This window comes from Typopeltis vanoorti, chromosome 18 (genome assembly GCF_054136105.1).
Source record: "Typopeltis vanoorti isolate ZY-2024b chromosome 18, IOZ_Tvanoo_1.0, whole genome shotgun sequence".
NCBI lineage: Eukaryota > Metazoa > Arthropoda > Arachnida > Uropygi > Thelyphonidae > Typopeltis > Typopeltis vanoorti.
This window is the reverse complement of record NC_143566.1, coordinates 110,228,257-110,242,649: the sequence shown is the minus strand read 5'-3', so window position 1 is coordinate 110,242,649 and position 14,393 is coordinate 110,228,257. Positions and strand designations below refer to the sequence as shown.

General features: G+C 36.4%; 1 protein-coding gene across 1 annotated transcript in view; it reads right to left on the bottom strand.

The window, feature by feature from the left end:
• The window catches only part of LOC150097068 (uncharacterized), a 221,768-nt gene that overhangs the window by 191,736 nt on the left and 15,639 nt on the right, over positions 1-14,393 (bottom strand). The window contains exon 2 of the mRNA XM_090408117.1: positions 11,058-11,343. Coding sequence (XP_090264243.1) covers positions 11,058-11,334 — 277 coding nt within the window. The 5' untranslated portion in view covers positions 11,335-11,343. The remainder of the gene's footprint in view (positions 1-11,057; positions 11,344-14,393) is intronic.

The following is a 14,393-nucleotide window of genomic DNA, read 5'->3' as shown; positions in this document are numbered from 1 at the left end:
GATAAAGCAGAAGTAATGGGAAAATTTGGTCATGGAGAGGAGAGGACTTGATTAATTTTTGCAAAATAAATCAACTGTTAATCACAAATACCTTATTCTATCACAGGCCGCAACACAAATACACCTGGACATCACCAAATAATGAAATCAAAAACTGTATAGACGTTAATAAGAAATGGAAACATTCGTTCCAAAATGTCAGAACATTAAAAATGACATGGATACAGATCATGAACTACTATCAGCCAAACTAAAAATCAGTTTCAAAAGAAAGAAAATAAACCATCAAAAAGAAAAGATGATAGACATCTCAAAACTCAATGATAGCTTGACCAGATCTAACTATCAGAGAACACTGAAAGATAAATTAAATAATCTTGCTTTAGATACCATCATTTTATATTGTGGTTTAAGTCAATAAGAATACAATTTGTATTCTTATTGGCTTAAAGTGAGGATTGGACATTAGGTCAGAAGCCCTAGTCAGTTCTCTGCAAAGTTCCTTTAAGTTCTCTGGTAAGTTCCTTTAAAGGCTATGTAGAGGTATTCTCTCAGTTATACAGCTTTGACCCTTAAGCACCTCTCAAGTTAGCAATAATGTAAAATTTTCAAGTAGTACTATAAATATCCTGTACACCCCCTTGAGGGTACATGTCAGGAATTTGATGATAATTTAGATACAGTCTCGGAGTCTTGGAAAAAATGTAAAGAAATCGTTAAAGAAACAGCAACAAAACACTTGGGCTATCAGACAAGAGTAAATAAAGACTGGCTTACACCAGAGATTTTGAACTTATGGGAGAGAAAAAGAATATCCAAAACTAACCTCTCAAAAGATAATGAAGAAAATAGAATATTATACAAAAATCTGAAAAAAGAAAGAGACAAAAAATGCAAACTAGCAAAAATCACATATTTAGAAGAAAGAGCAGGAATGTGTGAAGAACATACAAAAAACATGACTCCAAGACCACTTATGAAATAGTTAAAGAGATAACTAGAACATACTCACCTAACCAGTTTCAATATTGCAAAAAGATGGAACCACAACAAGTAGCATTGAAACAATAAAAGAAATATGGACTAATCTTTTTAAAGAAACATTTGCAGCTGAAGAAAACATAGATCAAGATGCCTTCAACCCAGAAGAAACTTCTGACACAAAGACATCCTAAATGAAGAAATACATAGAGCAATCAAACAAATAAAAAATGATAAAGCACCAGGCATAGATAACATTCAAAAAGATCTTCTGGAAAAAGAGGGAGAAAGCATAATAAATTACCTAAGGAATGGAGAACAGGCCAGATCATACCCATCCACAAAAAAGGAGATGTCAGATCCTGCACTAACTATAGACCTTCCAAGCCATTGCTATAAAATATTCATCAGGATTCTTCAAAACAGAGCAAAACATTCTTATGAAGAACGGATGGAAGAAGAGCAAATGGGATTTAGAAATAGGAGAAGCACAATAGATACAATTTTCATATTAAACAGATTATCAGATGAGACAAAAAAAAACCTCTACTGCTGTTTTTTATTGACTTCAAACTATCTTTTGACTCTATGGACAGAAGCAAACTCATTAAAATTCTAGAAAAAAGAGGGGTTTACAAATAACTATTAAACTGTATCAAGAATTACTATTCAGAAACACAAACAATAATATTTAAATTAAGGGAATATTAAATCCCACATTGTTTTAAAACCGAATAAGAAACTCAAAGATTGGAATCAGAGAGTTTCATGTCGAATATAGTAAACTATAAAAGTATTGGCGATTACTAGCGTGAGCTAATGCAAGTAGTCCTAGTACGTAGTACAATCTCAGGCAATTCGCAGCAAAGGTGGTAAAGTTCTGATCGATAAACAATGTGAGATTTAATATCCCCTTAATTTAAATAATGTTTATATTGCCGAAATGAAACCTATTGGCTCTTTATATTTAAGTAACTTAATGGTTGCACCTTTTTGACAACTCGTATAGCAGAGTATATAAGTTCTTTTCGCTATACCTTTTGGTATCTATTTGGTGTAGCTACTGATGAAGCCTCAAAAAAAGGCCGAAACCGGTCTGGGTAGTGACCTCCCACCATAATGTAATAACAGCATACATTTCCTAGGAAATGTGTTTTTACATTATGGAAAATACCAAGAATAGCGATCAGAACTTTACCACCTTTGCTGCGAGTTGCCCGAGATTGTACTACGACTACTTGCATTAGCTCACGCTAGTAATCGCCGATACTTTTATAGTTTACTATATTCGGCATGAAACTCTCTGATTCCAATCTTTGAGTTTCTTATTCGGTTTTAAAACAATGTGGGATTTAATATCCCTATCCCCTTAATTTAAATAATGTTTATATCGCCGAAATGAAGCCTATTGGTTCTTTATATTTAAGTAACAAAACAATACTGAAATATAAAACCATAGAAACAGATCAAATAGCAATTAAAAAAAAAGGAGTTATGCAAGACTGCCCATTCTCATATATTTATTCAACCTGTACCAAAAAGAAGTAGTAGGACTACAGATGTGTGAAGGCATAACCACAAATGGTAGAAATATAACATTTAAAATATGCTGACGACATAGTTATCACTACAGACAGCCAAGAAAAATTAGAAAATATCCTGACTAAGCTGCATCAAACAAGTAACAAATTTTCTTCTTCTTCTTCTGCAGCTTGTCCCACTTAAGTAGGGTTTCAATTCTGAGCGAGTCTCATCCACATCCTCCTGTCTTGGGCTGTAATACAAGTTCTTCATCCTCAAGTCCTTCTCCACAAGCTCCCTCCATCTCCTCTATGGCTACCTGCACTTCCTCCTCCACTGCACATCCATCTGCATGACCTTTCTTCCCACATACCCATCCTCCTTCCTCATCGCATGACCAAACTATCTCAACCTTGACCACTGTATCTTCACTCCTAAGTTTGTAACTTTCACCATTCCCCTTACATAGTCATTTCTCAGACGATCCTTTCTGGTCACATCACACATCCACCTAAGCTTTCTCATCACCGCTACCTCCATCTTGCTGATGTTATTTTTCCTCAGAGTCACAGTTTCCATAGCATACATCATAGCTGGTCTCACTACTGTCCTGTAGATTTTGCCTTTTGGATTGATCGGCACCCTCTTACCACACAGCACTCCAGCCATCTCTCTCCAGTTCCTCCATCCCACACATCTCACTTACTTCTCAGCCTCTCCATTCTTTTTTTCACTGTTGAACCTAAGTATCTAAAGTCCCTAACCTTCCTGATGACATTTCCTTCCAGCTCCAGATCTGTTTCCTGGCTGCCATCCACTTTGCAACACATACTCTGTCTTACTTCTGCTCAGTCTCATACCTCTCTCTTCCAATACTTTCCTCCATCTTTCTAGTTTAGCTACCACTTCTCTTGATTCTGCACACAGCATGATGTCATCTGCATACAACATTGTCCAAGGCCCGTCTTCTCTCACCTCTTCTGTCACCACCTCCATCACAATATTAAATAGGAACAGACTTAATGCTAACCCTTGACGCAAGCCAATTGTCACTTAAAAACTTTCTGTCTCTCCCAGGCAAGTCCAAACTCATGTCTTCACATTTCTGTACGTCTCCTACACCAACCTGATATATTTCTCCAGTACCTTCTTCTCCCTCAGACATCTCTAGACTTCTTGCCTTGGCACTCTATCATACGCTTTCTCCAGATCAATAAACACAAGACATAGCTCCCATTGTTTCTCTCGAAACTTTTCCTTCATCTGCCATAACCCAAAGATAGCATCTGTCATCGATCGACCAGGCATGAAGCCAAACTGCTCATTTGCAATCTCCACCTCCTTCCTCAGTCTTCCATCAAGAATCCTTTCTAGGATTTTCATTGTGTGGGACATCAACTTTATTCCTCTGTAATTCTTACTGTCTTGTGCATCCACTTTACCTTTGTAGATGGGAACAAGAGTACTTTCCCTCCACTCCTCAGGTATATTTTCCTGTTGACAAACTTTTATTAACAGGTCCCACAGCAGGTCAATTCCCTCTTTCCCAAGTGCCTTCTATGCCTCCACTGGGATCCTGTCAGGGCCCACTGATTTTCCATTCTTCATCCTCTTTATGGCCTCCTTTGCTTCCACTTACTGATGTTCTGCACCATCCCCTCACAAGGATTCCCATCTTCTCTGTGAGTCCTTGCATTTTTCTCATTCAAAAGCTCTTCAAAGTATATTCTCCATCTGTTTCTTATATCCACATCCCTCCTTAATACTCTTCCTCCAGAGTCTTTGATCTGCCTAACATATAAGATGTCCTTTGATGCCTTATTTCTACATTTTGCCAATCGATAAACTGTTCTCTGTCCTTTGTTTCTAATTGATCATAAAGATCTTGATATGCCATGGCCTTCACCTGAGCAACAACTCTCTTGGCTTCTCGCTTTTTCTCTCTCTGTCCTCTTCCACTCTTGACTTGTCCCACTTCTACTTTGCCTTCCTCTTAGCTGTCACTGGTTCTTGTACATTATTATTCCACCACCAACCCTCCTTCTGCTCTCTAATCTTTCCAGATGTTTCACCAAGCACCTTGATTGAACAGGTAACAAATATGATATGAAAATCAATTTTAGTAAAACAAAACTATGGTAACAGGAAGAAAAAGGAGAGCAATCCAAATGAAAATAGGAAACAATAATATAGAACAAGTAAAGCAATTCAATTACCTGGGATCAATGATCACTGAAGATCTAGATTATTTTGAAACCATAAAATATGAAACAGTAAAAGATTAAGCAAAGAACTCAAATTAAAGTAATATGAAACAATGATAATTCTCACAGTACTCTATGGATCAGAATGCTGGATCTTAAGAAAAAATGAAATGGATAAACTAAATGCTTTTGAAATGAAATATCTAAGAAAAATCCATAGAATAAACTGGACAGAAAAATACAAAAAAAAAAAAAAAAATGACAGTGAAGAACTTAACTTTAAAGAAACAATAAGTACAGCACTGAAAAAGAGCCAACTAAGCTGGTTTGGACATGTTTCAAGAATGAACGTAGAAAGACTACCAAACATTATTAAATGGCAAAACTGAAGGACAGCCCAACAGAGGAAGACTAAGAAAGAAAGAAATGGATTGACAACATTAAGGAAAGCACCCACTTAAACTCCATAATAAGACAGCACACAGAAAGAAATGGCAAAAATTCATCTTTGAGGAACTCAACCCACCATGAGTGGAAGAGAAGAAGAAGAAACAGAACAATATATATTCTATATTTAAATTATCAGTGAGCAATTAGAATTGAAGGAAATACAGGAAGACAGTTTGATATAAAATTTGTTGTAAGACAGGGATGCACATTATCTCCACCCTTGATCATCAAACAAGTTAAGTTATGGATCTAAGAGTTAGGTCAGAAATAAAGCACTTGGTCAAAAAATGGAGAACATGGATATGAGGATTGTTCTGAAAAAAAGAAAAAAAAAACGTTTTTTTTAAGAACAACTGTGCATCAGTGAGTCGATGGTATCAATAGCAGAATCGTATTAAAAATGAAGATATTAGAAAGGAACTTGATACTGTTAACCATGCTACCGACCAAGGCATCTATAGACGTCAAGGTTATTATGGATGTGAAATGCATATTAAAATTGAAATATGTACATTGATATTACATTGAAATATATGATGGATACGAAGCATATGAGGATGCGTATTTGATCCATAATGGCCAGTAAGGTGGTTAACATTCAAGAATGAGTAAGCAGAGCTGATCTAAGATGGTATGGCCATTTAAATGGAATGGGTAGGAAAGGTTAGCAAAACAGGTGTCTGATGCCAGGAAAGAGATCCAGAGGAAGTCCAAAGTCTAGGTGACCTGATTCAGTCAGAAATGCTTTAAAAGCACAAAATGTTAGATATGATAATATTGGATGCTGACAAGTAATAGACTAATCTGGAGGAAAATTGTGGATAGGAGATTAATAATAATGCAAACATAATCATGTAGTGCTGTGATAGTGGCTTGAACACCCTTGGAGGATACATAAAGAAATGGATGATGACGGCAAAGGTTGGTCGATTGGTAGAGCCTCTGCTAATAATGGCTCAGTTAAGTAAGTTTGAGCACAGTTAGTAGTTGGAAGGGGACTAATCGTTCAATGCTGTTGGCACACTCTCCCTCGATGAGTCTTTGGACTCCCTGGAGGTGTCAAATAATAATAATATCTTTAGGGTGGTTCACGATAAGGGTTTACAAGGGATTTTAAATGGGAAGCGATCATTTAGTTTTGAGGGGGATAAAAGTGAGTATCAAAACATTCACAGACACTTGTATAGCTGTGAGATTTCAACATACAGCCTGCAAGCTGGGAAACAGAGACACTGAATACTCAGCCAACCAGAAATGCAAGAAAAAACAGTCTGCTCTCAAGACTAAACAGATCACAAACTCTTTTTCAAGAGTTAGTGATTATTCACATAATTACTCTAGCCAGCCAAATGCATAATGGAGACACCTCATTATCAGAGGACTCATTACATCAATTCACATCAATGCATCATTCAGAGGACATCAACTCACAATTGAGTCCTCTGATACTATAATCAAAATCTCTTAATCATGAGTAATTATCCTTCAAAAGCGCCACCTTCTTTATTCCCTTTTTCTAATTATATTTGTGTATAAACATTTCACAGTGGAGATGTCAATCTCAGCTCTTTGCTTTATGCGGATGATGTTATACTTCTAAATAAATCCATTACAAGTCTGCAAGATTATCTGACTAAAATGAATAACTGTTGTAGTAGATATGGTATGAAGGTCAGCATTAAAAAGACAATATCAACTGCATTGTGAATGGAGAACCTATAGAACAAGTGAAACATTTCAGCTACTTAGGCATGATTTTTAAGAAAGATGGGAAATTAAATATGGAAATAACAGCAGAATCAACAAAGCTGATATGGTAGGAAGTCAACTGAATAAATTTATATGGAATAAAAGAGAAATTAGTCAAAACACTAAATTAGCTGTATATCATTGGTTTGAACACTGTCTACAGTGTTCAAACCAATTTTAACTTATGGATCTGAGGGCTGGGTTAGAAATAAAACACTTGACCAAAGACTAGAGACTGCAGATATGAAGCAATATCATATTAAAAAATAGGATATTAGGAAAGAACTTGACATTGTTAGCATCCAGGAATGTGTTAGCAGGGCTAATCTCAGGTGGTATGGTCACTTAAACAGAATGGGAGAGGAAAGATTAGCAAAACAATTGTTCTCTGCCAAGTTGGCAGGAAAAAGACCCAGACCAAGATATAGATGGATTGATACAGTAAAAAAGTACCTTAGAAGACAGAAATATAAGATCTGATAATGTTGGTAACAGATTGATTTGGAGGATAATTGTAGATAGGAAGTTGCAATGATGTAAGTTTTTCATGTAGTACTATCATATCTTGTATACCCCATTGAGAGTAAATGTCAGAAATTTGATGACAATGATGATGACATTTCACAGTCACCACCTTCCAAATTCCCAAGCTGGAGCAACATCAGCAAACTATTTTGTCCGTTTTGCTCCAACTTCATGCCTTTTCACACCTTGAATAATTTTTCTGCTATCATTTATAAGACTTCCTTTATTTTCTTATGTCTTTTCTAATCTCAGAAAAAAACTATTTCACCCGTTTATATTGTTATCAATCAATAATTCCCAGCCAGTGATGTTTTCACTCATACCAATATTTTTGGACAAACCAATTCAATATTTTTTTTTTGTCATGTTGTACCATCATTTTTTATTTTGAACAAATCTGAAAACAAACCCCAACTCAACATCACCAGAGTTAAAGATCGGTACTATCAACGTAAGAAGCCTGAATGGCAAAGAAATGGAGCTAGCTGAGGAATTAGATAAGTACCAGATTGACATAATAGGGGTGACTGAAACAAAAAAGACCAAAACTGGTGAGATCTTTCTGAGCAATAAATACAAAATGTTATATTCAGGCAATGAAAATCGAGGAAAAGAAGGAGTAGCCATAGTATTCAACACAAAATACGAGGCTGATCTTCTTGAATGGCAGTCAGTCTCAAGTAGAGTAATGTGGGCAAATATGAGAATGGGGAACTGGACAATGAGACTTATTTGTGCCTATGGTCCCACAGAAGGTTCTCCTAAGGTAGAAGTGGAGGAATTTTTTGAGGCTTTAGAAAAAGCAACTGACACAATGAAAAATGAAAAGTTGGTCCTTGTTGGGGATCTAAATAGCAGAGTAGGAAATTATTGTGAGACATACAAAAATATTTTGGGAAAATTTGGAGAAAAGAGTAAAGCTAATAATAATGGCAAATATTATCTGTTGGATTTCTGCTCAGGAGGACATGGGCTGGTTATTACTAACACCATGTTCCATCATAAAAATGTGCACAAATTCACATGTAGAGAAGAGGCTAGGAATAAGAAAAGTCTCATTGACTATGTTATTGTTGATAGTGATGTTTTCTCCATGGTGCAGGACACCAGAGTGTACAGAGGATTTGAAATTGGAAGTGATCACTATTTAGTCTTGAGCAGGATAAAATTGAATTTCATATTGAAAAGAATAACATGTAAGAAAGTTTTAAAGCGAATAAAAGTTGAGCAGCTCTCAGATGTGAACTGTAGACTAAAATACACAAAGATTATTGAAGAAAAAATGAAAGAGTTTGAGAATAGGAATCAAACCTTGGAGATTCAGTGGCAAACTCTGAAGAAAACATTGATTCATTCTGCCAGAGAGGCATGTGGCGAGGTTGTCTGCAAGGATAAAAAAATCAGAACTCCCTTGTGGACACAGGAAGTTAAAGAGGCAGTGAAGGAAAAGAAGAAAGCATATCAAAAGTTCCTGTCAAATAAGTCAGCTTGTGCTCTTAGAGAATACAGAGACAAATGCAAGAATGCTAAACACTGTGTAAAACTAGCTAATCAAAAGTCATGGGAGGCCTTTGGTAAGAATATAGAAAATAAATATCAAGAAGGTGGCAAAATATTCTGGAGGTTGTTGAAGAAGCTTAGGAATGGAGGAAAGTATGCTGTAAAAGGAGTTAGAAATGATAAAGGTGAAATGAAAACGGGAGAAAAAGATATCCTTGAAGTATGGAGTAATTACTTTGAAAAACTGCTAAATGAAACAAGCAGTGATGACAGCACAGTGGTAAAACACACTCAACAGGCATGCAGTCAGGAATACATATCCATACTTGAAGTAGAAAAAGCCATCAAAGGCTTGAAATGTGAAAAGGCAGCAGGAGTAGATGATATTCGACCAGAATGTTGAAGTATGGTGGTATAAGAGTCTTACAGTGGCTGCACTGCATAGTTCAGAAAGCCTGACAGAGGGACGAATTCCTGATGATTGGAGTAGAGCTCTCATAGTACCCATATATAAAAAGGGAAATAAAACTGAATGTGAGAAATACAGAGGTATTTCCCTACTGAGTGTTCCTGGCAAGATCTATGCAAGTATACTTGAGAAACGGTTGAGAAGAATTGTGGAAGAAAAGCTTGGTGAAGAACAAGCTGGCTTCAGGCCAAATAGAGGCTGTCAGGATCAGATCTTCACTTTACGACAAATAGTCGAGAAAGCATGGGAATATAACAAAGATCTGTATTTAAGTTTTGTCGATTTGGAAAAGGCATATGACAAGGTGCCAAGAGAGAAGCTATTCAATATGCTAAAGTTATATGGTGTCAATGGGGCATTATATCAAGCAATACTTAGTCTTTATTTGAGTTGTAAGTCAGCAGTTAGAATTTAAGGAAGTACAGAAAGATGGTTTAATGTTAAATCTGGTGTGAGACAAGGATGTACATTATCCACTCTGTTATTCATTATCTATATGGATCACATTATGAAGGAAAGTGGTATTAAACATGATATCAAAATTGGAGATGTTAATGTCAGCTCTTTGCTTTATGCGGATGATGTTATACTTCTAAATAAATCCGCTACAAGTCTGCAAGATTCTCTGACTAAATTGAATAGCTGTTGTAATAGATATGGTATGAAGGTCAGCAATAAAAAGACAAAGACAATGAAAATAGGCAGAATCATTGAAAATGTCAACTGTGTTGTGAATGGAGAACCTGTGGAACAAGTAAAACATTTCAGCTATTTAGGTATGATTTTTACTGAAGATGGTAAATTAAATATAGAAATAGACAACAGAATCAGCAAAGCTGGTATGGTGGGAAGTCAACTGAATAAATTCATATGGAATAAGAGAGAAATTAGTTGGAACACTAAATTAGCTGTATACAAGACCGTGTTCAAACCAGTTTTAACTTATAGATCTCAGAGCTGGGTCAGAAATAAAACACTTGACCAAAGACTAGAGACCACAGATATGAGAGTCCTGAGAAAGATTATAGGCGTGAACAGATGGCATCAATGGCAATATCATATTAAAAACGAGGATATTAGGAAAGAACTTGACATTGTCAGCATCCAGGAATGCGTTAGCAGAGCTAATCTCAGGTGGTATGGTCACTTAAATAGAATGGGAGAGGAAAGATTAGCAAAACAAGTGTTCTCTGCCAGGTTGGCAGCAAAACAACCCAGAGGAAGACCAAGATATAGGTGGATTGATACGGTACAAAATGCCTTAGACGATAAAAATATAAGATCTGATAATGTTGGAGTTTTGACAAGTAACAGACTGATTTGGTGGAAAATTGTAGATAGGAAATTAATAATGATGTAATTTTTTTCATGTAGTACTATCATATCCTGTACACCCCTTGAGGATACATGGCAGGAATTTGATGATGACCAATTCAATAATTGTATACAAACTCTTCATTTATTTTTGATAGTCTTGTCATCTGTAAACAAATAAAACAATGGTATATTGACTGTACCATTATGATGAAAATTTTGATAAGTAAGGATCTAATGCTTCTAAATAATTATTAATCCTTTCTGCATATTGAATGAATAAAAAAATAATAAAATTAAAGACAATAGCAATAATAAACAATATTGACTAACATTTTAAGTACCTTGTGAACTATCATCAGGATTTGAAAGACCTGATTGCATCTGCTCTTGTGGAATCAGTATAGAATTTGTATTTGCGAGTTCATTAGTTTCAGTTGATTCATTCGCTGATGATGTAATGATGTGTTCAACAGCCACGTGATTTTCTACCTCTTCTTCTGTGTGAAACAAAGAACCACACTGACTACAACCATATGTTTTGAAGTTGTTTTTATGGTCCATAAAAGGGCCAATGTCATGAAATTCTTGGTGACAGATACCACATATGAGCACATCCATGATTGTTTCCTGAAATTATGAAAATAAACAACAAATGAATAATCCCGTGTGAAAAAATGTTGGTTTTAGAAAATATGAAAAAAAAAAAAAAAATATATATATATATACAGGGTGTTCGGGATAAATTTGACAGTTTCGTAAGGAAAAAGAAAATCTTCTTTGTATCTATTAAATTTAATGAATTGACAAAAAAACATTACAGGCAGAGTTAATTACAATACTATCAACAAGATTTACTCAAAATAATCACCATTAGCATCGATCACAGCTTCAATTCTGCTTCGGAACCTCGAACAAGCTGATGCTACAGTCTCCCTGGGAAGGGCCGCAAAAACTGTTTTAATTTTATCCATTAACTGGGCTTTTGTATTACTGGAAGTGCGATTGGTGTCTTTTTCAACTGCGCCCCATACAAAATAATCCATGGGGATAAGGTCTGGGGAGTTTGGAGGCCAAACATTTGGACTGGTGAAGTCGTAGAAATTTTCAGACAACCATTTTTGACTTTTCCCAGAGGTGTGGCAAGGGGCCGAATCCTGCTGCCATACATACGGCCTACCATTGGCTACCCTTGTTATCCAGGGCTTGACTACAGTTAGCAACTCCACGAACAAAGCCCGAATTCCAATGCCAGGGTTCTTCAACACCTGTTCCTGCAGATTTGCGAGGAATTCTGCTGTACGAACGCAATCAGATCGTCTGCTAGGGATCTTTCTTCTTGCTACATCCTCGTAGTCACCATTGCAAGTCTCTAGTTCATGCCTGATTGTTTTTACTGTATTCAGGGAGCATTGGGCAGCAGTCGTAATATCCTTATTTTGATGGCGGGCACGAATCATCATGATACAAGTTATTCTCTTCCATGATTCAGGTGGGTTCCAGCTATCCATCCTTTCTGACATCTTGTATATGAATGAAGAAGGGTCCAAACTTTTAAATGAAGAGAAGTGTGTGTTAATACATGTAACTTACGGAAAAATATAATTAATTATAAATATGTCAAATTTATCCCGAACACCCTGTATATATATATATCCTAATCCTAAATATATATATATATATATATTTATGAAAAAATTGAATCACTAGAACCGAGATTTAAGTAAAAAGGTTTTAATATAAACACACTACTAGTTTCGGCCTGTAACAGCCTCCTTCAGGTGACATTATAAAAGAAAAAACACTAAACATTGAGGGTTAAAAGACTATGAACAACATAGACAGTCTTTATACATAATTAGCATGAAAATGTTGTAGTTGTATTTGAAGCTGTTCTTTCGTTTTTGTTGCATTTTTGGGAGAGTGCGTGCTTGCTGCATCAAGTGAACGCCAGTACATGAATACAGCTGAATGACTATCTGGGAGGTTGTAGCTTAAGTTGTTATTTAGATGAACAGGATTGAAGATGATTTCTCTAGATTCCACAATTTTTCTCTCTATTTCGTCACTGCAACGGAAGATGTTAGTAGATTTTTCCCAGCAGACTTTGTGACTTTGGTTATCATCATTAGGATTAGATTTGTCTGTCTGCCCAAAATAAGGAATATCGCAGTCACATAATATTTTATATACACTTTACCCAATACCTTGATGATGACAAGGTTTTGGGTGGCTAATTATGGAACGGATCTTTGGAAGTGGAGTGAACAAGGTTCTGATATTGTATTTTCTTAGAACTTTTGCTAATTTATGTGAAACAGTACTTATGTAAGGAATTCAATTTTTTCATAAAACTATGTATGTTAACTGAGTCAATGATCATTCTGTCATATATATATATATATATATATATATATATAAATATATATATCCTAGAAATATATATATCCTATTTTAAATATTATTATTATCATTATTATTATTATTCAGGCCTCCAAGGAGTCAAAAGACTCATCGAGGGAGGTCCTTCCTAAGACAAAGTCTGTCAAGACTCATCGAGGGGAGGTCCCACCCTCAGAAACACAAAAGTCTATCATACCACTCTTTAAACTCACTGACCGTTCTCGCTCCCACCACTCCATCAGGCAATGCATTCCACGGCTCAACCACCCTCCACACAAAGAAACCACTCCTTACCCTCTTGCTCACAGTTTCCTTTCGTAACTTCCAGGGATGGCCTCTTGTCATCACTCCTTCCCGCTGTTCAACCAAGCGATAGAACTCCCCAGTGTCAACCCTGTAACCACCTCTCAACAGTTTAAAAAACTCAATCATATCACCTCTCCTTCTATCCACCAAACTCTGCAGTCCACATTCTCTCAGTCGATCCTCATAACTATCCTTGTACAGTCCTGAAACCATCTTTGTCATCTGTCTTTGTATCCTTTCCACAGTTAATTTATCCCCTTCAAATCCTGGGGACCAAATCTGAGAACAATAGTCCAAGTGTGGTCTGATCAGAGACTTATACAACGGAATGATAACCCTCTTATCTCTGCAGGTCAGTGTCCTTCTCATAATAGCAGCAATCCTCTGTGTTACCTTCACCACCTTTGCAATATATCCCCTAAACTTCAGGTTTCTATCAATCATCAACCCCAGATCTCTTGTCTCCCCTACTTCCTCCAGTATCACTCCTCCCATAGAGTATGCAGCATCCCATCGATGTTTCCCAAACCTCAAGACCTTACATTTTGCTGCATTAAACTGACACCCCCATTCATTTGCCCATCTATCTAGCTTATTTAAATCCTCTTGCAGGGCTACCACATCTGCACTATTACTAATAATCCTTCCCAGCTTCGCATCATCTGCAAACAACTGAATATCCCCCTGCAATCCACTGGCTATGTCATTGATATAAAGGTTAAACAATATAGGTCCTAGTACTGAGCCCTGTAGGACCCCACTTGTAACCCTCTGCCTCCTGGAAACTGCTCCACCATACACAACTCTCTGATATCTATCAGACAGCCAATCCTGAATCCAGTTGACCAATCTGACATCCAGACCCATGTGCTGCAACTTAAATATCAGCTTATCATGTGGCACCCTGTCAAATGCCTTCGCCAAGTCTAAGAAAATTGCAGTATATGCCTTTCCCTCATCTAATGTTCTTG